Source organism: Ascidia mentula, chromosome 5 (assembly GCF_947561715.1).
Source record: "Ascidia mentula chromosome 5, kaAscMent1.1, whole genome shotgun sequence".
In the NCBI taxonomy this organism is placed as follows: Eukaryota; Metazoa; Chordata; class Ascidiacea; order Phlebobranchia; family Ascidiidae; genus Ascidia; species Ascidia mentula.
The window spans coordinates 4764030-4790456 of record NC_138570.1 but is presented as its reverse complement, the minus strand read 5'-3'; the positions used below and the strand labels follow the sequence as shown (position 1 = coordinate 4790456).

Genomic DNA, 26427 nt, shown 5'->3' with positions numbered 1-26427 from the left:
CTTGGCAAATGTTTTTTGATATTCATAGGATTCCGGGTGTTTTCTTTTTGCAAACGTGACGTCCCTGCAAACGCAAACACGTAAAATATCCACACTTTGCGCAGTGCCAAAGCCACCCACAGACGATGCTGACTATTGGGCGTTGCCAGTGACGTATTTACCTGCGGTGGGCGTCACATAAACCCTATAGTTGCAACATCGTGTCCGACCAGAAACTAACAACCAATTATCAATTTTCTAAATTAATCCAATTATCAACCTTTATAACGTCAACCGCATTACGGCTGACTCACGGTTAAAGAGGAACTCAACCAGTACAAAAACCTATTTGCAGGATTTCACAAGTCATACGTGGGAAAAATTTTGTAAGGTTTGACTTGAATCCAAGTTTAGGTTAGCTCAGCGATCAACATAAATTCGCTCATTAGAACAAACAAGTTGTTTATTGTAGTCAGCATTACAAGTACACTATCACGATTACTTTGTCGCTGCAAGCTTTGCACGTTTGTTTGGTGATAGTTTTCTTGGCACCATGTCTGTTTGCAACAATTTCAGTAACTGCAGTTTTAACAGTAAACCCGAGAGAAACGAAGCAGAAGACTCGTTAAAATGGGTTTTGGACAACACCCAGTCTGTTTACAAAAATGCACAGTCTGATAAAACAATTCCAACTGCGTTAAGCCAATGCGTTTCAATGTAGGATTTTTGTGCGGTGAATTGCAGCCGAAATGCCAATTGAAAGAAATTCGTTAAGCGGAACAAAAGCACAACAACACTGAACGCAATAGAATGTACGTGCAAAGTAACGTCGTTCGTTTTTGATTTTTGGTAGACGTTAAGTAAGAAATTTCATACATAAAACAGGCACATATTTGCTCCGCAAAATGTCTTTAAAAAACAGCCTCAACTCCACGTTTTTCGAAACGACAGAGATACACCAAGCAGATGGGGATATGTGCATTGATAAATCCACAAGAGGTAACTGTGGCATCAAAAATAACGATTCCCAAGAAACCAATTAAAAGTTTTATGTGTTGCTAGATGCGAATATTAACGGTTCGCTTGTTGTTCAATAAGCAGCGTAGTTAATATAGTTTCTTAGGAATTTGCATCAAAGTTACTAAATTTCATATCTTTGTTTTTAGTTAACCCATCAGTTTATCGATAACCACATTTTCAAGTTAAACAAATCACATTAAAGAACGCTATTTTGCTTTCCATTTTCTCATCAAACTGTATTCAAACGCATTTTCCGTACATTAGCGCAAACGCGACAGCAGAAAGTTAAGACCATTGCTTTGTTAGCTTGGGGCCACCTGTGTAACATTAAAGCCTTTTTGTTTCCGTCCCGGTTTGCCAAACGAAAGAACCCCTTTTTGCGCCACGGGTACATGTTTGTACCACTAGGGGAAAAACCAAATGAAAACATATGCCAATTCTTACGCCCTGTGTATGTTTATAAAAATGTTTATCAAATTATATTGTTTTAAATTTGTTGCAAAATGTCCGGCAAGTTCACAAAATCCCCAAACGCAACAGAATATACTTGCAATGTAACAATGTGCTTTTAAATTGCAACCAAACAAATTGTAAACAACTGTTTGTTTGAAGGTTTGTTTTGTAACCAAAAAAATTTGCTCAATCAAATGACTGTTAAAACCAGCTTCGAGGGCAACATTGTTGCATTGCAAGTTCAACAAGGAAAGTTCCATGCAACAACAGAAATAAAGTAAACAGCGATTCTTTTATTGACAGCATTCCACATGATATATAATTGAACTTTAAATTATCACATTGGGTTTAGTAGATTTAGATACAAAGAAACAACACCATAGTTCGGCTATAAACCTAAAACCAGCAACTCGATTGAGTCTTAGTCATGTGGGTCCCACGCAGAGAAGAGTCATTGTCTCGCCGGGTCGCTCTGTAACAAAAGCCTTTTGCACAATACTCGGTTCGTATTTACCTGCGGTGGGCGTCACATAAACCCTATAGTTGCAACATCGTGTCCGACCAGAAACTAACAACCAATTATCAATTTTCTAAATTAATCCAATTATCAACCTTAATAACGTCAACCGCATTACGGCTGACTCACGGTTAAAGAGGAACTCAACCAGTACAAAAAACTATTTGCAGGATTTCACAAGTCATACGTAGGAAAAATTTTGTAAGGTTTGACTTGAATCCAAGTTTAGGTTAGCTCAGCGATCAACATACATTCGCTCATTAGAACAAACAAGTTGTTTATTGTAGTCAGCATTACAAGTACACTATTACGATTACTTTGTCGCTGCAAGCTTTGCACGTTTGTTTGGTGATAGTTTTCTTGGCACCATGTCTGTTTGCAACAATTTCAGTAACTGCAGTTTTAACAGTAAACCCGAGAGAAACGAAGCAGAAGACTCGTTAAAATGGGTTTTGGACAACACCCAGTCTGTTTACAAAAATGCACAGTCTGATAAAACAATTCCAACTGCGTTAAGCCAATGCGTTTCAATGTAGGATTTTTGTGCGGTGAATTGCAGCCGAAATGCCAATTGAAAGAAATTCGTTAAGCGGAACAAAAGCACAACAACACTGAACGCAATAGAATGTACGTGCAAAGTAACGTCGTTCGTTTTTGATTTTTGGTAGACGTTAAGTAAGAAATTTCATACATAAAACAGGCACATATTTGCTCCGCAAAATGTCTTTAAAAAACAGCCTCAACTCCACGTTTTTCGAAACGACAGAGATACACCAAGCAGATGGGGATATGTGCATTGATAAATCCACAAGAGGTAACTGTGGCATCAAAAATAACGATTCCCAAGAAACCAATTAAAAGTTTTATGTGTTGCTAGATGCGAATATTAACGGTTCGCTTGTTGTTCAATAAGCAGCGTAGTTAATATAGTTTCTTAGGAATTTGCATCAAAGTTACTAAATTTCATATCTTTGTTTTTAGTTAACCCATCAGTTTATCGATAACCACATTTTCAAGTTAAACAAATCACATTAAAGAACGCTATTTTGCTTTCCATTTTCTCATCAAACTATATTCAAACGCATTTTCCGCACATTAGCGCAAACGCGACAGCAGAAAGTTAAGACCATTGCTTTGTTAGCTTGGGGCCACCTGTGTAACATTAAAGCCATTTTGTTTCCGTCCCGGTTTGCCAAACGAAAGAACCCCTTTTTGCGCCACGGGTACATGTTTGTACCACTAGGGGAAAAACCAAATGAAAACATATGCCAATTCTTACGCCCTGTGTATGTTTATAAAAATGTTTATCAAATTATATTGTTTTAAATTTGTTGCAAAATGTCCGGCAAGTTCACAAAATCCCCAAACGCAACAGAATATACTTGCAATGTAACAATGTGCTTTTAAATTGCAACCAAACAAATTGTAAACAACTGTTTGTTTGAAGGTTTGTTTTGTAACCAAAAAAATTTGCTCAATCAAATGACTGTTAAAACCAGCTTCGAGGGCAACATTGTTGCATTGCAAGTTCAACAAGGAAAGTTCCATGCAACAACAGAAATAAAGTAAACAGCGATTCTTTTATTGACAGCATTCCACATGATATATAATTGAACTTTAAATTATCACATTGGGTTTAGTAGATTTAGATACAAAGAAACAACACCATAGTTCGGCTATAAACCTAAAACCAGCAACTCGATTGAGTCTTAGTCATGTGGGTCCCACGCAGAGAAGAGTCATTGTCTCGCCGGGTCGCTCTGTAACAAAAGCCTTTTGCACAATACTCGGTTCGTATTTACCTGCGGTGGGCGTCACATAAACCCTATAGTTGCAACATCGTGTCCGACCAGAAACTAACAACCAATTATCAATTTTCTAAATTAATCCAATTATCAACCTTAATAACGTCAACCGCATTACGGCTGACTCACGGTTAAAGAGGAACTCAACCAGTACAAAAAACTATTTGCAGGATTTCACAAGTCATACGTGGGAAAAATTTTGTAAGGTTTGACTTGAATCCAAGTTTAGGTTAGCTCAGCGATCAACATACATTCGCTCATTAGAACAAACAAGTTGTTTATTGTAGTCAGCATTACAAGCAAACTATTACGATTACTTTGGCGCTGCAAGCTTTGCACGTTTGTTTGGTGATTTGTATAGTTTTCTTGGCACCATGTCTGTTTGCAACAATTTCAGTAACTGCAGTTTTAACAGTAAACCTGAGAGAAACGAAGCAGAAGACTCCTTAAAATGGGTTTTGGACAACGCCCAGTCTGTCTACAAAAATGCACAGTCTGATAAAACAATTCCAACTGCGTTAAGCCAATGCGTTTCAATTTAGGATTTTTGTGCGGTGAATTGCAGCCGAAATGCCAATTGAAAGAAATTCGTTAAGCGGAACAAAAGCACAACAACACTAAACGCAATAGAATGTACGTGCAAAGTAACATCGTTTGTTTTTGCTTTTTGGTAGACGTTAAGTAAGAAATTTCATACATAAAACAGGCACATTTTTGCTTCGTAGAATGTCTTTAAAAACAGCCTCAACACCACGTTTTATATGACGACAGAGATACACCAAGCAGATATGTGCATTGATAAATCCACAAGAGGTAACTGTGGCATCAAAAATAACGATTCCCAAAAAACCAATTAAAAGTTGTATATGTTGCCAGATGCGAATATTAGCGGTTCGCTTGTTGTTCAACAAGCAGCGTAGTTAATATAGTTTCTTAGGAATTTGCATCAAAGTTACTAAATTTCATATCATTGTTGTCTGTTAACCCATCAGTTTATCGATAACCACATTTTCAAGTTAAACAAAACACATTAAAGAACGCTGTTTTGCTTTCCATTTTTTCATCAAACTGTATTCAAACGACCATTGTTTTGTTAGCTTGGGGCCACCTGTGTAACATTAAAGCCTTTTTGTTTCCGTCCCGGTTTGCCAAACAAAAGAACCCCTTCTTGCGCCACGGGTACATGTTTGTACCACTAGGGGAAAAACCAAATGAAAACATATGCCAATTCTTACGCCCTGTGTATGTTTATAAAAATGTTTAAAAAATTATAATGTTTTAAATTTGTTGCAAAATGTCCGGCAAGTTGACAAAATCCCCAAACGTAACAGAATATACTTGCAATGTAACAATGTGCTTTTAACTTGCAACCAAACAAATTGTAAACAACTGTTTGTTTGAAGGTTTGTTTTGTAACCAAAAAAATTTGCTCAATCAAATGACTGTTAAAACCACCTTCGAGGGCAACATTGTTGCATTGCAAGTTCAACAAGGAAAGTTCTGTGCAACGACAGAAATAAAGTAAACAGCGAAGATATATTTGAACTTTAAATTATCACATTGGGTTTAGTAGATTTCGATACAAAGAAACAACACCATAGTTCGGCTATAAACCTAAAATAAGCAACTCGATTGAGTCATAGTCATGTGGGTCCCACGCAGAGAAGAGTCATTGTCTCGCCGGGTCGCTCTGTAACAAAAGCCTTTTGTACAATACTCGGTTCGTTTTGTGAATAATAGGGCAGTGCGTTCTTGCGCCATGACTGCGACGCGTTGCACCATGACGTGAAACATTTTTTGGCAAATATAAAAACCCAATGGTTCAAAGTTGTGTTTGTTTACCAAAACCTTTGCTCGTTTTGTGTTTGTAGGGGGTACAGATAGAATAGGGTCCGAAGCTTAATTATTTTTTTCTTCCGGAAAATAAACATATTTTTGTTAAAAAAACATTTTCCAATTTACTTGAGCTTAAATATAAAATTTATATTTGTCACCACTGCATATATTACTTCTGCATGTAGGACACATAGTGCAAACAACCAATAAAAAGGTAAAGAAGTTGTTTGTAAATACCTTTCACGCATTTTTGTTTTATTTTTTTGGTTAAGTGATTTGGAACAACATCTTTTATAGGCTTTAAACATTAACTTGGCCATTGTATGTAGTACTTTGACACTGCATCTATGACACATTACAGTGCAGACAACCAATAAAAATGTAAAAAGTTGTACTTTTAAACCTTCGAAGCAGAAAATCACAAAGGCGCCCAGTACAGTAATCAGACACAATTGCAAGAAATCTTTGTCAAAACAACCAGCTGTTTGAAAGGCGCTTGTTATGTTTTGGTGGATAACAAAGTAGCCAACGCGACCGTTTGCGACATCACTGACTGTGTCAAAATCAACGGCAACTGAGCACCCTTGGACAAAACGTTTGTTCAAGCTTGGAACGATCACTGCCCAGTTCTGTACAAAGCGTAAATCAAGTAATGAGGTTTCAATTTTAGACGGTTTGCAATACAGCGATTGAAGGTGTACTGCAAACGAAGAACAAGCATCAAAAACATAATTTTCTAGTCAGACCGTATTCGCAGTTTAGGTTAGGACTGCTTCGTTACCAATATTCTAAAATCATAAACATATATGCAATTGTTTACATCTGTTATGTCAGATTTGGTGAACTGTTGCGAGCAACATAACAGTCGATAAGACGTTTTTATGTATAAAAAACTACATCTTCACTAAAAAAGAGTATTAGATGTTATCCTGGGATAGTTTGTGTAGTTTTGAATACAATGGAATGACTATTACAAAACTCTGAATAAGTAACTTGCTTATGTCATTGTAAGGGCCCTGCAAAACAGAAACTCGAACCAATACATATAACCGCTTGATAGAAACCAACAATCCATTCGTGGGGCACCTTTGGTTGTAAGTGTCGCTTTATTTAATTACAGGTTGTTTGTCGTTACCAGCATACAAAAGTACGATAATGCGGTTGGCTATATTTTAACAATTTCGTTCTTTTAATTGTGAAAGGTTTATGAGATCCGTACCCACCAACCATCCTCTAGAAACTTATTGGTATTTGTGTGTGCAGTATACAAGGGTGGCAAGATGCCAAAATCGCAGAAAATCAGAAAACCAGCGACTGTGGGAGAGCAAAGGAACATGAACATGGGTGAGTCAAAGTGTTTAAACGTCATAGTTTTTGTAAAACTGGTAAATTGGACGAAATAAAACGTTATATTTTCCTTTCCACTGGAAACCATGAAAACATTTTGCTGATTTCAACTTTGTTTATTCAGGACCACAGAACACTTTATGTTACCTGGGCCCTTGAGAGAAAAAATGTATGGATGCATTTAAAATTATATGTGAAAGCAAGCAATTGCGCAAGAAATTGATTATTTTTTTCAAACAATGGTGTTCGAGAGGCCCCTTATGCAATTGATGAGCTTAGACAGACATTGGCCCTGGTACGCTAAACCTACTGCACACCCCTCCCTCGGGGCGAGCATGTTAGAAACATGAAGAGGGCTAATTATTTATGCGTTATAAAAAAAAAGGTGCGCATACCCTGGAAATCAATTGCGGCGCATTCACTCGACCTCGGTATAGTTGGCAAACTCCTATTCAAGGTTATCTACTCCACAAAAAACACAGATAGGTCGTTTTTAAATGCACTGATGTTAGGAGTTTTTGTTTGCGTTACACTGATTTCTTTGTTTCAGATTTTCCAGATAAACAATGTCGGAAAATTTCGCAGATAGCTAAAAGAAATGACAAAAAATTGCGCTAAAAGGAAAACCCGGCAAATATATAACCACATCAATTAAATGCGAAATCGGCACATTTTTTGCGCATTTGTTTGCCCTTTTTTATATAAGTGGTGTATCCACTATTACAATAAAAACAAAATAAGATAGCAAGCTAAAATATATATTACGAATTTTCATACAGTACTTTGTGGTGTTTTCTATTGCTAAAATACGTATTTAATGGTTGTTAGAGAAAAAAAATCAATATTTCTATGAAATGGGGGAGGGGGGACATAAATGCAAATTCAGAAAACATTTTTGTTTTCTTGCATTTCTCAGTGGGGGACCTTCTCTTGCAACGCGAAACCACGCATGATTTCTGATAACATAATTTTTTGAGCTTGTGCACCAGCGTAATTTAGGCTTTTGCTTAATCAGTACATTATTGGTTGAATGTCCAGTGTCCTCAAAAACGGATTTAAAAACCAGACCTGTGTTTCCTTCCGGGACAAACACATATGCATTTTTTTGCTGTTGTCATACAGATGCATCACAAACAGAAGACCAAACGTAAAAACAAAGATTCCAAACGGAAATCAAGCACATCAAATTTTGGATCACGAGGTAACAGTCCATGTACGATTGCCAAAGTTTTTCTTCACAACAATTGGCACTTTACCAGTTATGCGTAGGTATCAATGAAAGTGCATACGTAAAAGGATTTACTACAGGGCTTATCACGCGATTAGGTTATAAGCCTCACTTCACTTAATAATAAAAGCGAAAAGTTTTGACAAGTATTGTGTAAAGGGAATGCAGAGGGCAGTGCGAGGGTGAACTTTATTTGTTAAGTAAAGTTGTGGTTGAATGCCTTGTGTCCTTACCTTACCGTGGCTGAGGCCCTCACTGCAGAGTAATCCTGAATGATATTCGAAATTCTGCGTGAATTAATGACGCAGTGCTTTCGTTCTCATAAAATCATAAACTCAACGACAGCAATCATGGGCAAAGTGGGACATGCAGAGGGTAGATATAATTTTCCAATGTTGTTACAAGACGAAAGAATATAATTTGTGAATATGCCTACCAACATTTTTTTCTGTATTTGCAAGCTGGTTCCTATCACTGCTGATGTGTGGTATCTACCTCTTTTTCGTGTTGTGTATGTAGTTGGCTGACCTTACTATGTATTTAAGTACAGTATATGTTTACGCAATGCTTGTGCGCATTTGGGTTCAGGTGATACTGCTCGAAGCGTTAAACAACCGCAATCCAAAAAAAGGCCAAAAAACGCTTCATTGCATTCAAATCAACAAGAAACAGGTAACTTGAATCTGGATATATTTATCGGGCTTGTTTGTTTTTTTGCATTACTCTGGTTACAGTTGACAAAACTGCAGTTGTTTAAGATTAATTTCATGCAGAACTTGAAATGGAAAAGGAACCGTCTGCTAAAGTCTTATTTGGCGATTGTGAAATTGGCGATGTTGAGTTTATCGCGTGTTCTTCCATAGACTCCGTATGTCCGACACCAATCAGGTAAACAATCTTTTAATAAGATGGCGGAAACGTACGGCAGCAGTCCAAATGAAACCACATGTAAAATGGAATACTGATGCAATTCAATAAGGCCCATATAAAGCATGAACACAAGTCACATCTGCCCGCTAAGCATGTCAGGGCGGACCAACAGGTTACGCATTTTAGAGTCCTTTATTGTTTTAGAGCCAGGGCGGTGGTTGTTTAAAGGTCTGTAGTTAGTATTGCACCGCGTTTGGGTTTGTCCTTTTGTACGTCGGAAACAGGTCACGAATATAAACAATGTCAATAATACATGTTTCATATTAATATACGTTGTGTTCGCTACAGCGGAAAACCAAATGTTAATACTACCAAGAAGAACATCAACATTATAGTGGGCACCACCAGTCAACACTTGCAGGACAGGAACGTTTCACCCGGTAAGATAATTCTCCTTAGGAATAACACTTGTGTTTATTGACAGATGTTTATGTTTCGATGATTGTGAGGATTTAGGATTTAATGGAGACTCTCGATTCTATTTTGTAATACATTATTTGCTGATCAAACAGTTCTAAAGTTTGACTACAAAACAACTGACTAAATTTTAAAGTAAATACTATAAAAACGTGTTCATTGATTATCCGTGCAACCAATTTGGTGACGTAAAGTTTAACATAAAAGTGTGTTATAATTGGTATATCTATATTTAGCATCCCGCCCAGTTGCACAAAAGCAAGTGATAAAAGCTCAAAGTGCAACCATCAGTAGATGTGCAAATTCAAATCAAGAATCCAAAACGGAAGATCCTGAGATTTGTTTAAATGAAAACCTTACAGAAAAGGTTTGTTGCTGAAGTTTTTCGCATAATTTCTCATAAAAGTTTGACACTGGGGGACCAATTTGCGCGGACTTTTGTATTAAACATGTACTGAATCCATTTTTTATGAGGATAAAAGCAATTGCGCTGGAAACATTAACTCTCTTAACGCGTACTAATCATTAGTCTTAGATAGTCGAAACAACAAAAAAACAATTATTAACAGATACTGCAACAAGAATTACACGAAATAAACTGTTTTAGAAATACTTATTCCGTCAACACATCGCAAAATTAATTGGAAAAAAGGGTGGAGATATCGACATTGGGGGATGTACAATTTCGATTCCTCCTGATGCCTTGCATACGGACGTTGAAATTGAAGTGGACGCCTGCTACCATAACAATGATGTATCACCTACTTTAATCTGCAAACCACATGGACTAACTTTTGAGAAGGAAGTTAAAATCACTCTGCCCACCTGTTACCGATCAGAGGAAGATATATCTATGGAGGTAACGAAGTTTGCCAGTCTATTGCACTTTTATTTAAACCAGTTATCTTTGTCAGATGTACTTTTGTTGTCTAGGTACAAAATGCACCAGATGAAACTTCAGACTTTGTCAAAGTCAGTGATATTTATTTGAAACAAAACACCGAAACGTTTACATTTGTTACCAAACACTTTTCTCTGTAAGGAATAAGTTATTTTTTGCACAGCAGGAAACCTTGTCGAATAAGTAAAATGTTTTCTTAAAGGTTTAGGATTTCTATTACAAATGTCACGCCAGGAAAAAAGGAAAAGTCTCTCATTTTTGCTGTTCCACCTGACGCGGGTGAACCAACAAAAATCATTGCCTCCATGTTAATTTGTGACGACACTCCATTGGCAAAAACATTGAATAAACTCAATGAAATTCTGCACACAAACTTTCAGATTGAGTGAGTAATATCAGTTTATTACTTGAGCAAAAAATACATGTGCTTTGTTTGTTGCTACTTATTAGACATTTAGATCAAAATCATCTTGCAAAACTGACAAGTGATGAAGTAAGTATAGATGAAGGTGAAAAAGAGATAACTGAAGTTTGGGCCATAGCAAGACACGAAAGCCAATTCCGCTTAACAAGCCAAAACGGAAAGAGTTTGGCAGATAAAAAAATGAAAATTCAAACAGCATCGAAGAAAAAATTCGAAGAACTTGTGAACAAGCATTTCTACATAAAAAAACAAAGTCTACGTAAGATTCAATTGCTTTCTAGGAATTTTAAATACGTTCGTATGGTTGTTATTGAAAACGGTAAAAAAATACTTGTGTTGCTAGTGGGCAGTGCTGAAACACCTGTTCAAGCCATGATGGTTTTACACAAATGTGAAGTTAATCACAACAAACTTAAGTTTTGAGTATTTTGTAGTATTGCTAATAATTTTCATTTACAAATGTTTTTTGAAATAAAATCATTAGGTTTGATAACTTCGTGGTCAAGAGTGCAAGGGAACGTAAAAGTCGATAAGTCAAAGAGTTTAAATGTGATAGTTTTGCGGTTTGTGTTACTGGTAAATGGAACCTCTTGTCCAACAAATGAAATAGAATTCAATAAATCGTTAAATTTTCCACTGAAAACCATAAAAACATTTCTGCTGATTTCAACTTTGTATACTCCACAGCACAGCACTTTGGTGACTCATACGGTGGCCAAAAATATAACTTTTCTGGCGCAACAGCTCACACTGCAAACGTTGGTGACCATGGGACTGTGAATCAGGGTAATCCACTTTTACGTACATGTTGAAAACTGGCTACGGTCAACTTCTGTGTTACTGTTTGTATTAATTTTAGCAAAATCTCTTCCGTTTTTACATCCTTGAATATTAGACTGTATATTGTTTCGATGAACTGACGTTTTCTGAAAAACAGCTGCATGCATAATTTTGTTCTATTGTACCAATGTCTCTGAAGTAGAAAAAACACTTACTTTACACTTACAGGAGAAAATACAGACGGTGATCAAACTGAAAAAACCTCTGTCTCTGAGAGTAGTTCGGAACAAGCTCCCACTACAGGTACGAGCATTATCGCGTCGGGTTATAATAATATTGTTAATATAAAGCTGCCACTGTTGTTTTCACACATCTTCGAAGCAAAAACAGTTCCTGTAGTTGCCCACAGTGGAATTACGTTTACTCATGTCTCGCCATAAGTGCTTAGATTTTGGGACCAAAGTCATTCCTTAAAACAGCTGTATGCATAATTATGTTTTATGGTACCAATGTCCAAAAATATCTATTTGAAGTTTATACATTTCTTCAGGTTCTCGAAACGAGCGGTTAAAAGATCAACAAAACAGATCAAATAGTTCAAAACCTGCAAATCGTCGTAAGTAGTTGCCCTAATTAAAGTCATACAATCGCAAAAATCACTTTGCACAAACAGCAGCAGGCTTCTCGGACCAAAAAATGTAACAAAACTTTTCATACCGCATCGGGATTCGAACCCAGGATATCCTGGACACGAATCCCGATCAGGTTTTCTTTAATCCCGTTTCTTTACTTGTTTTTTTTTACTTGTTTTTTACCTCACCGCGGTTTGAACCCAGGTTATCCTTCGCCGCCCTGCAAAGGAAAAATAATTTTGCGACACCTAGCGTTGGGCTAACAAGCATCCGCAGGTTTTATGCTGTGGTCAGACCAATTGCAGTTGGCGAAAGCGAAACGCAGCGAAGCTCTCATTTGATTTGCAGTAACAAACGTTTAATTTGTGTAAATACTACGACGTTTCGATGAACTGATGTTTTCTGGACAATTTTCATTGGATCTTCTGTATCATTTAAAACAGCTGCATGCATAATTATGTTTTATGGTACCAATGTCCAAAAAATCTATTCAAAGTTTTGTACATTTCTTCAGGTTCTCGAAACGAGCGGTTAAAAGGTCAACAAAACAGATCAAATAGTTCAAAACCTGCAAAACGTCGTAAGTAGTTACCCTAATCAATGTCATACAATGGCTAAAAACACTTTACACAAACAGCAGCTGCAGCTGAGAAAGTAAATAAGACTGAGAGGAAAAGCAATCAGGAATCAGGTGCTGGATCAGGTACAGGTAAAAAAAAATGGTACTATAAAAAACGTAAAAATTTCTTCTACAGTGGAATTGAAACAGCAGACGTAGAAAAATCTTCTGCAGGCTGTGCTCTGTAATTGTGTTGTTGTAGGGTAATCCACTTTCACGTACATGTAAAACTGGCTACGGTCAACTTCTGTGTTAATTTTTGTGTTAATTTCACCAAAATCTCTTCCATTTTTCTATCCTTGCCTGAATATTGGATTGCATATTGTTTTGATGAACTTACGTTTTCTCAATAATTTTCATGGGAGTTGCTGTATCATTTAAACAGCTACATGCATAATTATGAGAAAATTACACAAATCAACTCTACAATCTAGGCCAAACTAATACAATTTATGCCAAACACAACCTTGCTGATAAAAACGTTGACATTATCAAGTTTAAGTTTATTTATATTTCACAGGGCCCCAAAATATTAAATACGATATAAATTTGGTGTTGTGGGAAACGTAGGCAAGCTGTGTACCTGATGTGGGTTAAAAAATGTAATTAAAATTTGCTAAATGTTCTTAGTTTTGTATAATCCATGCCAGCTTCTTTGTGATTTAACACGAAATGTGTACTAAGATAAACTATTTCTAAAATTAAAAAAAATTGCATACAGGTGGCATCAATCTTTCGTAAGGAAAACAAAACCATCATAACAATTGTTATACATATTATATATATATTTAGCATCCCGCCCAGTTACACAAAAGCACGTGACAAACGCTCAATGTGCGATGATGAAGGTGTTAAACATGATGTTGTTTCAGTTCACAGTGCGTCGAAAATACAGAAAAACGACTACTTTGAAGGTGCAACCATCATAAACTCAACGACAGCAATCATGGGCAATGTGGGTCCTGCAGAAGGTAGATACAACTTTGCCAATGTTGTGATCATCCAAAAGGATATGATTTGTAGCTTTCATGTTCCAACCAACACGAAATTGATTGCTCCCAATGCAACTGACCACATTTTAAATTGAGTGCTATTACGACGTGTTCATTAATCGTCCATGCAACCTATTTGCTGAAGTAATGTTTGACATCAAAGTGTGTTACAATTGGTATATCTATATTTAGCCTCCGCAATACCAATGGAGTGTGAAGTCTCTAGTAAAATGCAATAAAAATTAATTTGCTTTGGACTGCTTATGTTTTGTTTATCGGGCAACTTCCCGGGCTGTTACTTGGTAATCCAGCATCTGTACCGAAGTATAATTTTTCTGGTACAACAGTTCAAGCTGCAAACGTTGGTGACCATGGGACTGTGAATCAGGGCAATCCACTTTCACGTACATGTAAAACTGGCTACGGTCAACTTCTGTGTTACTTTTTGTGTTAATTGTACCAAAATCTCTTCCGTTTTTCTATCCTTGCTTGAATATTGTATTGTATATTGTTTTGATGAACTTACGTTTTCTCAATAATTTTCATGGGAGTTGCTGTATCATTTAAACAGCTACATGCATAATTATGAGAAAATTACACAAATCAACTCTACACTCTAGGCCAAACTAATATAATTTATGCCAAACACAACCTTGCTGATAAAAACGTTGACATTATCAAGTTTAAGTTTATTTATATTTCACAGGGCCACAAAATATTAAATACGAAAAGGTTGGTGTTGTGGGAAACGTTGAAAATGCAGGCAAGTAGGCAAGCTGTGTACCTGATTGGGTTAAAAAGTCCAATTAAAATTTGCTAAATGTTCTTAGTTTTGTATAATCCATGTCAGCCTCTTTGTGATTTAACACGAAATATATACTAAGATAAACTATTTCTAAAATTAAAAAACATTGCATACAGGTGGCATCAATCTTTCGTAAGGAAAACAAAACGATCTTTACAATTGTTATATATATTATATATATATTTATTCCCGCCCAGTTACACAAAAGCACGTGACAAACGCTCAAGGTGCGATTATGAAAGATTCCATGTGGGATGTGATTGGAAATGTTACTATGACTGACTGGAACGAAGCAATGGAACAAACATGTGAAAATTCAAACCAAAAAGTCAAAACGGAAAATCCTGAGATTGGTTTAGATGAAAACTCTCCAGAAAAGGTTTGTTGCTGAAGTTTTTTTTGTAATTTCTCATAAAAGTTTGACACAGGAAAACCAATTTGCGCTGACGTTTGCTTTAAATATGTACTGAATCCATTTTTTGTCACGATGAAAGTAATTGCGCTGGGAGCATCAGCTTGCTTTACGTGTAGTAATCATCAGTCTCCGATTGTCAAAACAACAGGAAACCAATTAAGAACAAAAGCCGGAACAAGAATTACACAAAATAAACTGTTTTAGAAATACTTATTCCGTCAACATACCGCAAAAGTAATTGGAAAAAAGGGTGGAGATATCGACATTGGGGGATGTACAATTTTGATTCCTCCTGATGCCTTGCATCCGGACGTTGAAATTGAAGTGGACGCCTGCTACGATGACAATGATGTATCACCTACTCTAATCTGCAAGCCACATGGACTAACTTTTGAGAAGGAAGTTAAAATCACTCTGCCCACCTTTTACCGATCAGAGGAAGACATATGTATGGAGGTAACGAAGTTTGCCAGTCTATTGCACTTTTATTTATGCCAGTTATCTTTGTCAGATGTACTTTTGTTGTCTAGGTACAAAATGCACCCGATGAAACTTCAGACTTTGTCAAAGTCAGTGATATTTATTTGAAACAAAATTCCAAAACTTTTACATTTGTTACCAAACACTTTTCAAAGTAAGGAATAAGTTATTTTTTGCACAGCAGGAAACCTTGTCGAATAAGTAAAATGTTTTCTTAAAGTTTTAGGATTTCTATTACAAATGCCAAGCCAGTAAAAAAGCAAAAGTCTCTCATTTTTACTGTTCCACCTGCCGCGGATGAGCCAACAACAATCATTGCCTCCATGTTAATTTGTGACCCCCCATTGGCAAAAACATTGAATGAACTCAATGAAATTCTGCGCACATACTTTCGGATTGAGTAAGTAATATCAGTTTATTACTTGAGCAAAAAATTCATGTGCTTTGTTTGTTACCACTTATTAGACGTTCAGATCAAAATCTTTTTGCAAAACTGACAAGTGATGAAGTAAGTATAGATGAAGGTGAAAAAGAGATAACTAAAATTTGGGCCATAGCAAGAGACGAAAGCCAATTCCGCTTAACAAGTAAAAACGGAAAGAGTTTGGCAAATAAAAAAATGAAAATTCAAATAGCATCGAAGAAAAAATTCAAAGAACTTGTGAACAAGGATTTCTACATAAAAAAACAAAGTCTACGTAAGATTCTATTGCTTTCTAGGAATTTTAAATACGCTGGTATGGTTGTTATTGAAAACGGTAAAAAAATATTTGTGCTGCAAGTGGGCAGTACTAAAACAACTGTTTAAGTCACGAACTTACATAAATGTGAAGTTAATCACAACAAACGTAAGTTTTGAGTATTTTGTAGTGTTGCCAATAATTTTCATTCACAAATGTTTTTTGAAATAAAATCATTATGTTTGATAACTTCGTGGTCATTATCCCTCAAAACCTCTGAGCTCGTCTAGTTACACGAGGGTAATATATATGAACATTTCCACAAAGTTCCACAATACCACCAAGGTGCGAATATCAGTAGGCTGTGGGAGTGCAAGGGGACGTGAACGTCGATAAGTCAAAGGGTTTAAATGTGATAGTTTTGCAGTTTGTGTTACTGGTAACCTCTTTTCCACCAAATCAAATAGAATTCAATAAATCGTTAAATTTTCCACTGAAAACCATAAAAACATTTCTGCTGATTTCAACTTTGTATACTCAGGGCCACAGGACATTGGTGACTCATATGGTGGATCAAAGTATAATTTTCCTGGTGCAACAGTTCACGCTGCAAACGTTGGTGATCATGGGACTGTGAATCAGGGTAATCCACCTTTACGTACATGTTGAAAACAGGCTACGGTCAACTTCTGTGTTACTGTTTGTATTAATTTTAGCAAAATCTCTTCCGTTTTTACATCCTTGAATATCAGGTTGAATATTGTTTCGATGAACTGACGTTTTCTGAAAAACAGCTGCATGCATAATTTTGTTCTATTATACCAATGTCTCTGAAGTAGAAAAAACACTTACTTTACTCTTATAGGAGAAAATACAGATGGTGATAAACCTAAAAAAACCTATGTCTCTGAGAGTAGTTCGGAACAAGCTCCCACTACAGGTACGAGCATTATCGCGTCGGGTTATAATAATATCGTTGATATAAAGCTGCCACTGTTGTTTTCACACATCTTCGAAGCAAAAAACAGTTCCTGTAGTTGCCCACAGTGGAATTACGTTTACTCATGTCTCGCCATAAGTGCTTAGATTTTGGGACCAAAGACATTCCTTAAAACAGCTGTATGCATAATTATGTTTTATGGTACCAATGTCCAAAAAATCTATTCAAAGTTTTTACATTTCTTCAGGTTCTCGAAACGAGCGGTTAAAAGATCAACAAAACAGATCAAATAGTTCAAAACCTGCAAAACGTCGTAAGTAGTTACCCTAATTAAAGTCATACAATCGCTATAAACACTTTACACAAACAGCAGCAGTTCCTGTAGTTGCCCACAGTGGAATTACGTTTACTTATGTGTCTCGACATAAGTGCTTAGGTTTGGGGACCAAAGACATTTCCTAAAACAGCAGTTTTTTCTTTGTGCGAAATTAAAAATATTATTTAATTTTTGGGTGAAAGTGTCTCATGAAATTTTCTTGGTGAAACTTTTTATACACATCACCCACTGTCGTAAATTCCATGATCTCGGGCCAATAAATAATGAACGAACTTAAGCAGTTTTTAAGCTGAAAATTGCTTCTCGGACCAAAAAATGTAACAAAACTTTTCATACCGCATCGGGATTCGAACCCAGGATATCCTGGACACCAATCCCGATCAGGTTTTCTTTAATCCAGTTTCTTTACTTGTTTTTTTTACTTGTTTTTTACCTCACCGGGATTTGAACCCAGGTTATCCTTCGCCGCCCTGAAAAGGAAAAATGCATCCGTAGGTTTTATGCTGTGGTCAGACCAATTGCAGTTGGCGAAAGCGAAACGCAGCGAAGCTTTTATTTGATTTGCAGTAACAAACGTTTAATTTGTGTAACTACTACGACATTTCGATGAACTGATGTTTTCTGGACAATTTTCATGGGATCTTCTGTTTCATTTAAAACAGCTGAATGCATAATTATGTTTTATGGTACCAATGTCCAAAAATATCTATTTGAAGTTTATACATTTCTTCAGGTTCTCGAAACGAGCGGTTAAAAGATCAACAAAACAGATCAAATAGTTCAAAACCTGCAAAACGTCGTAAGTAGTTACCCTAATTAAAGTCATACAATCGCAAAAAACACTTTGCACAAACAGCAGCAGTTCCTGTAGTTGCCCACAGTGGAATTACGTTTACTTATGTGTCTCGACATAAGTGCTTAGGTTTGGGGACCAAAGACATTTCCTAAAACAGCAGTTTTTTCTTTGTGCGAAATTAAAAAAATTATTTGATTTTTGGGCGAAAGTGTCTCATGAAATTTTCTTGCCGAAACTTTTTACACACATCATCCACTGTCGTAAATTCCTTGATCTCGGGCCAATAAATAATGAACGAACTTAAGCAGTTTTTAAGCTGAAAATTGCTTCTCGGACCAAAAAATGTAACAAAACTTTTCATACCGCATCGGGATTCGAACCCAGGATATCCTGGACACCAATCCCGATCAGCTTTTCTTTAATCCCGTTTCTTTACTTGTTTTTTTTTACTTGTTTTTTACCTCACCGGGATTTGAACCCAGGTTATCCTTTGCCGCCCTGAAAAGGAAAAATGCATCCGTAGGTTTTATGCTGTGGTCAGACCAATTGCAGTTGTCGAAAGCGAAACGCAGCGAAGCTTTCATTTGATTTGCAGTAACAAACGTTTAATTTGTGTAACTACTACGACATTTCGATGAACTGATGTTTTCTGGACAATTTTCATGGGATCTTCTGTATCATTCAAAACAGCTGCATGCATAATTATGTTTTATGGTACCAATGTCCAAAAAATCTATTCAAAGATTGTTCATTTTTTCAGGTTCTCGAAACGAGCGGTTAAAAGGTCAACAAAACACACCAAATAGTTCAAAACCTGCAAAACGTCGTAAGTAGTTACCCTAATTAAAGTCATGCAATCGCTAAAAACACTTGACACAAACAGCAGCAGTTCCTGTAGTTGCCCACAATGGAATTACGTTTACTCATGTTGCGCCATAAGTGCTTAGATTTTGGGACCAAAGACATTCCTTAAAACAGCTGCATGCATAATTATGTTTTATGGTACCAATGCCCAAAAAATCTATACAAAGTTTGTACATTTCTGCAGGTTCTCGAAATGAGCGGTTAAAAGGTCAACAAAACAGATCAAATAGTTCAAAACCTGCAAAACGTCGTAAGTAGTTACCCTAATTAAAGTCATACAATCACAAAAAACACTTTGCACAAACAGCAGCAGTTCCTGTAGTTGCCCACAGTGGAATTACGTTTACTCATGTGTCTCGACATAAGTGCTTAGGTTTGGGGACCAAAGACATTTCCTAAAACAGCAGTTTTTTCTTTGTGCGAATTTAAAAAAAATATTTGATTTTTGGGCGAAAGTGTCTCATGAAATTTTCTTGGTGAAACTTTTTATACACATCATCCACTGTCGTAAATTCCTTGATCTCGGGCCAATAAATAATGAACGAACTTAAGCAGTTTTTAAGCTGAAAATTGCTTCTCGGACCAAAAAATGTAACAAAACTTTTCATACCGCATCGGGATTCGAACCCAGGATATCCTGGACACCAATCCCGATCAGGTTTTCTTTAATCCCGTTTCATTACTTGTTTTTTTTACTTGTTTTTTACCTCACCGGGATTTGAACCCAGGTTATCCTTCGCCGCCCTGAAAAGGAAAAATGCATCCGTGGGTTTTATGCTGTGGTCAGACCAATTGCAGTTGGCGAAAGCGAAACGCAGCGAAGCTTTCATTTGATTTGCAGTAACAAACGTTTAATTTGTGTAACTACTACGACATTTCGATGAACTGATGTTTTCTGGACAATTTTCATGGGATCTTCTGTATCATTTAAAACAGCTGCATGCATAATTATGTTTTATGGCACCAATGTCCAAAAAATCTATTCAAAGTTTGTACATTTCTTCAGGTTCTCGAAACGAGCGGTTAAAAGGTCAACAAAACACACCAAATAGTTCAAAACCTGCAAAACGTCGTAAGTATTTACCCTAATCAATGTCATACAATGGCTAAAAACACTTTACACAAACAGCAGCTGCACATGCGAAAGTAAAGGAGACTGAGAGGAAAAGAGTCAGAAAAAGCAATCAAGAATCAGATGCTGGATCAAGTACAGGTAAAAAAAAATAGTACTATGAAAAACGTGAAAATTTTTCCTACAGTGGAATTGAAACAGCAGACGTAGAAAACCTTCTGGAGGCTGTGCTCTGTAATTGTGTTGTTGTAGGTCATCTGCACGTAGTTGACAAGTACAAAGGACAAAAATTAGATTTCACTGATGTAACTGTCGACGCCAAAAATATTGGGGACGAGGCCATCGTTTATCATTATATTTTCATACATTATATTTTCATTATTGAATCCGCTTGTGTCTAACATAGGTTCTATGCAACAGGTGTTCCACCAACTACTCGAAAGCCACAAGACGAGAAAAACAGGCAAGAAACTGAAGATGAAATAAGTAAGACGATTGATGTTTGGTCTCAGTATTTACATGGATCTAGTTAATGTGTCAAAAAGTTAATGTATTGATATATTTATGCAAAGTAGTAGCTTATTGACTCCTGATATGATGATACTGATCAGCAGGCTGTGTTCACTTTTAAAATATACTTCTTTTTTCAAAAGCAATTAATTTTAATGCAGATTTTTAGCTATCTCTGAAGTAGAAAAAACACTTACTTTACTCTTGCAGGAGAAAATACAGATGGTAATCAACCTGAAAAAACCTCTGTCTCTGAGAGTAGTTCGGAACAAGCTCCCACTACAGGTACGAGCATTATCGCGTCGGGTTATAATAATATCGTTGATATAAAGCTGCCACTGTTGTTTTCACACATCTTCGAAGCAAAAACAGTTCCTGTAGTTGCCCACAGTGGAATTACGTTTACTCATGTCTCGCCATAATTGCTTAGATTTTTGGACCAAAGACTTTCCTTAAAACAGCTGTATGCATAACAATGTTTTATGGTACCAATGCCCAAAAATATCTATTTGAAGTTTATACATTTCTGCAGGTTCTCGAAATGAGCGGTTAAAAGATCAACAAAACACACCAAATAGTTCAAAATCTGCAAATCGTCGTAAGTAGTTACCCTAATTAAAGTCGTACAATTGCTAAAAGCACTTTACACAAACAGCAGCAGTTCCTGTAGTTGCCCACAGTGGAATTACGTTTACTTATGTGTCTCGACATAAGTGCTTAGGTTTGGGGACCAAAGACATTTCCTAAAACAGCAGTTTTTTCTTTGTGCGAAATTAAAAAAAATATTTGATTTTTGGGTGAAAGTGTCTCATGAAATTTTCTTGGTGAAACTTTTTATACACATCATCCACTGTCGTAAATTCCTTGATCTCGGGCCAATAAATAATGAACGAACTTAAGCAGTTTTTAAGCTGAAAATTGCTTCTCGGACCAAAAAGTATAACAAAACTTTTCATACCGCATCGGGATTCGAACCCAGGATATCCTGGACACCAATCCCGATCAGGTTTTCTTTAATCCCGTTTCATTACTTGTTTTTTACCTCACCGGGATTTGAACCCAGGTTATCCTTCGCCGCCCTGAAAAGGAAAAATGCATCCGTAGGTTTTATGCTGTGGTCAGACCAATTGCAGTTGGCGAAAGCGAAACGCAGCGAAGCTTTCATTTGATTTGCAGTAACAAACGTTTAATTTGTGTAACTACTACGACATTTCGATGAACTGATGTTTTCTGGACAATTTTCATGGGATCTTCTGTATCATTCAAAACAGCTGCATGCATAATTATGTTTTATGGTACCAATGTCCAAAAAATCTATTCAAAGATTGTTCATTTCTTCAGGTTCTCGAAACGAGCGGTTAAAAGGTCAACAAAACACACCAAATAGTTCAAAACCTGCAAAACGTCGTAAGTAATTACCCTAATTAAAGTCATACAATCGCTAAAAACACTTTACACAAACAGCAGCAGTTCCTGTAGTTGCCCACAGTGGAATTACGTTTACTCATGTTGCGCCATAAGTGCTTAGATTTTGGGACCAAAGACATTCCTTAAAACAGCTGCATGCATAATTATGTTTTATGGTACCAATGCCCAAAAAATCTATTCAAATTTTGTACATTTCTGCAGGTTCTCGAAATGAGCGGTTAAAAGATCAACAAAACAGACCAAATAGTTCAAAACCTGCAAAACGTCGTAAGTAGTTACCCTAATTAAAGTCATACAATCACAAAAAACACTTTGCACAAACAGCAGCATTTCCTGTAGTTGCCCACAGTGGAATTACGTTTACTCATGTGTCTCGACATAAGTGCTTAGGTTTGGGGACCAAAGACATTTCCTAAAACAGCAGTTTTTTCTTTGTGCGAATTTAAAAAAAATATTTGATTTTTGGGCGAAAGTGTCTTATGAAATTTTCTTGGTGAAACTTTTTATACACATCATCTACTGTCGTAAATTCCTTGATCTCGGGCCAATAAATAATGAACGAACTTAAGCAGTTTTTAAGCTGAAAATTGCTTCTCGGACCAAAAAATGTAACAAAACTTTTCATACCGCATCGGGATTCGAACCCAGGATATCCTGGACACCAATCCCGATCAGGTTTTCTTTAATCCCGTTTCATTACTTGTTTTTTTTACTTGTTTTTTACCTCACCGGGATTTGAACCCAGGTTATCCTTCGCCGCCCTGAAAAGGAAAAATGCATCCGTGGGTTTTATGCTGTGGTCAGACCAATTGCAGTTGGCGAAAGCGAAACGCAGCGAAGCTTTCATTTGATTTGCAGTAACAAACGTTTAATTTGTGTAACTACTACGACATTTCGATGAACTGATGTTTTCTGGACAATTTTCATGGGATCTTCTGTATCATTTAAAACAGCTGCATGCATAATTATGTTTTATGGCACCAATGTCCAAAAAATCTATTCAAAGTTTGTACATTTCTTCAGGTTCTCGAAACGAGCGGTTAAAAGGTCAACAAAACACACCAAATAGTTCAAAACCTGCAAAACCTCGTAAGTATTTACCCTAATCAATGTCATACAATGGCTAAAAACACTTTACACAAACAGCAGCTGCACCTGCGAAAGTAAAGGAGACTGAGAGGAAAAGAGTCAGAAAAAGCAATCAAGAATCAGATGCTGGATCAAGTACAGGTAAAAAAAAATAGTACTATGAAAAACGTGAAAATTTTTCCTACAGTGGAATTGAAACAGCAGACGTAGAAAACCTTCTGGAGGCTGTGCTCTGTAATTGTGTTGTTGTAGGTCATCTGCACGTAGTTGACAAGTACAAAGGACAAAAATTAGATTTCACTGATGTAACTGTCGACGCCAAAAATATTGGGGACGAGGCCATCGTTTATCATTATATTTTCATACATTATATTTTCATTATTGAATCCGCTTGTGTCTAACATAGGTTCTATGCAACAGGTGTTCCACCAACTACTCGAAAGCCACAAGACGAGAAAAACAGGCAAGAAACTGAAGATGAAATAAGTAAGACGATTGATGTTTGGTCTCAGTATTTACATGGATCTAGTTAATGTGTCAAAAAGTTAATGTATTGATATATTTATGCAAAGTAGTAGCTTATTGACTCCTGATATGATGATACTGATCAGCAGGCTGTGTTCACTTTTAAAATATACTTCTTTTTTCAAAAGCAATTAATTTTAATGCAGATTTTTAGCTATCTCTGAAGTAGAAAAAACACTTACTTTACTCTTGCAGGAGAAAATACAGATGGTAATCAACCTGAAAAAACCTCTGTCTCTGAGAGTAGTTCGGAACAAGCTCCCACTACAGGTACGAGCATTATCGCGTCGGGTTATAATAATATCGTTGATATAAAGCTGCCACTGTTGTTTTCACACATCTTCGAAGCAAAAACAGTTCCTGTAGTTGCCCACAGTGGAATTACGTTTACTCATGTCTCGCCATAATTGCTTAGATTTTTGGACCAAAGACTTTCCTTAAAACAGCTGTATGCATAACAATGTTTTATGGTACCAATGCCCAAAAATATCTATTTGAAGTTTATACATTTCTGCAGGTTCTCGAAATGAGCGGTTAAAAGATCAACAAAACACACCAAATAGTTCAAAATCTGCAAATCGTCGTAAGTAGTTACCCTAATTAAAGTCATACAATTGCTAAAAGCACTTTACACAAACAGCAGCAGTTCCTGTAGTTGCCCACAGTGGAATTACGTTTACTTATGTGTCTCGACATAAGTGCTTAGGTTTGGGGACCAAAGACATTTCCTAAAACAGCAGTTTTTTCTTTGTGCGAAATTAAAAAAAATATTTGATTTTTGGGTGAAAGTGTCTCATGAAATTTTCTTGGTGAAACTTTTTATACACATCATCCACTGTCGTAAATTCCTTGATCTCGGGCCAATAAATAATGAACGAACTTAAGCAGTTTTTAAGCTGAAAATTGCTTCTCGGACCAAAAAGTATAACAAAACTTTTCATACCGCATCGGGATTCGAACCCAGGATATCCTGGACACCAATCCCGATCAGGTTTTCTTTAATCCCGTTTCTTTACTTGTTTTTTACCTCACCGGGATTTGAACCCAGGTTATCCTTCGCCGCCCTGAAAAGGAAAAATGCATCCGTAGGTTTTATGCTGTGGTCAGACCAATTGCAGTTGGCGAAAGCGAAACGCAGCGAAGCTTTCATTTGATTTGCAGTAACAAACGTTTAATTTGTGTAACTACTACGACATTTCGATGAACTGATGTTTTCTGGACAATTTTCATGGGATCTTCTGTATCATTCAAAACAGCTGCATGCATAATTATGTTTTATGGTACCAATGTCCAAAAAATCTATTCAAAGATTGTTCATTTCTTCAGGTTCTCGAAACGAGCGGTTAAAAGGTCAACAAAACACACCAAATAGTTCAAAACCTGCAAAACGTCGTAAGTAATTACCCTAATTAAAGTCATACAATCGCTAAAAACACTTTACACAAACAGCAGCAGTTCCTGTAGTTGCCCACAGTGGAATTACGTTTACTCATGTTGCGCCATAAGTGCTTAGATTTGGGGACCAAAGACATTCCTTAAAACAGCTGCATGCATAATTATGTTTTATGGTACCAATGCCCAAAAAATCTATTCAAAGTTTGTACATTTCTGCAGGTTCTCGAAATGAGCGGTTAAAAGATCAACAAAACAGACCAAATAGTTCAAAACCTGCAAAACGTCGTAAGTAGTTACCCTAATTAAAGTCATACAATCACAAAAAACACTTTGCACAAACAGCAGCAGTTCCTGTAGTTGCCCACAGTGGAATTACGTTTACTCATGTGTCTCGACATAAGTGCTTAGGTTTGGGGACCAAAGACATTTCCTAAAACAGCAGTTTTTTCTTTGTGCGAATTTAAAAAAAATATTTGATTTTTGGGCGAAAGTGTCTTATGAAATTTTCTTGGTGAAACTTTTTATACACATCATCTACTGTCGTAAATTCCTTGATCTCGGGCCAATAAATAATGAACGAACTTAAGCAGTTTTTAAGCTGAAAATTGCTTCTCGGACCAAAAAATGTAACAAAACTTTTCATACCGCATCGGGATTCGAACCCAGGATATCCTGGACACCAATCCCGATCAGGTTTTCTTTAATCCCGTTTCATTACTTGTTTTTTTGCTTGTTTTTTACCTCACCGGGATTTGAACCCAGGTTATCCTTCGCCGCCCTGAAAAGGAAAAATGCATCCGTGGGTTTTATGCTGTGGTCAGACCAATTGCAGTTGGCGAAAGCGAAACGCAGCGAAGCTTTCATTTGATTTGCAGTAACAAACGTTTAATTTGTGTAACTACTACGACATTTCGATGAACTGATGTTTTCTGGACAATTTTCATGGGATCTTCTGTATCATTTAAAACAGCTGCATGCATAATTATGTTTTATGGCACCAATGTCCAAAAAATCTATTCAAAGTTTGTACATTTCTTCAGGTTCTCGAAACGAGCGGTTAAAAGGTCAACAAAACACACCAAATAGTTCAAAACCTGCAAAACGTCGTAAGTATTTACCCTAATCAATGTCATACAATGGCTAAAAACACTTTACACAAACAGCAGCTGCACCTGCGAAAGTAAAGGAGACTGAGAGGAAAAGAGTCAGAA

General features: G+C 36.6%; 1 protein-coding gene and 1 long non-coding RNA gene across 16 annotated transcripts in view; both read left to right on the top strand.

The window, feature by feature from the left end:
• Nucleotides 1-6547: 6547 nt before the first annotated feature.
• LOC145901515 (uncharacterized) overlaps nucleotides 6548-26427 on the top strand; it is a 43717-nt gene continuing 23837 nt past the window's right edge. For 12 of the 15 annotated variants that reach the window (XR_014402533.1, XR_014402534.1, XR_014402532.1 and 9 more), the window contains exons 1-12: nucleotides 6548-6954; nucleotides 8080-8158; nucleotides 8774-8857; nucleotides 8959-9073; nucleotides 9404-9495; nucleotides 14928-15064; nucleotides 15305-15556; nucleotides 15631-15734; nucleotides 15801-15980; nucleotides 16046-16278; nucleotides 16802-16903; nucleotides 25436-25501. Coding sequence is in view for 11 of the 15 variants with exons in the window: in XM_082989225.1 (XP_082845351.1) it covers nucleotides 8080-8158; nucleotides 8774-8857; nucleotides 8959-9073; nucleotides 9404-9495; nucleotides 14928-15064; nucleotides 15305-15556; nucleotides 15631-15734; nucleotides 15801-15980; nucleotides 16046-16278; nucleotides 16802-16903; nucleotides 25436-25501 (1444 nt within the window). In the remaining 4 variants the exon portion in view is untranslated. Of the gene's footprint in view, nucleotides 6955-8079; nucleotides 8159-8773; nucleotides 8858-8958; nucleotides 9074-9403; nucleotides 9496-9768; nucleotides 9900-10139; nucleotides 10392-10465; nucleotides 10570-10635; nucleotides 10819-14927; nucleotides 15065-15304; nucleotides 15557-15630; nucleotides 15735-15800; nucleotides 15981-16045; nucleotides 16279-16801; nucleotides 16904-24338; nucleotides 24405-25435; nucleotides 25502-26427 lie in introns of all 15 variants that reach the window. The other 3 variants (XM_082989219.1, XM_082989218.1, XM_082989220.1) reach the window with 3 other exon arrangements.
• On the top strand, nucleotides 20350-21375 carry LOC145901530 (uncharacterized). The gene is made up of 4 exons (XR_014402544.1): nucleotides 20350-20410; nucleotides 20690-20755; nucleotides 20990-21064; nucleotides 21312-21375. It is a non-coding gene; the product is annotated as an uncharacterized LOC145901530 (long non-coding RNA).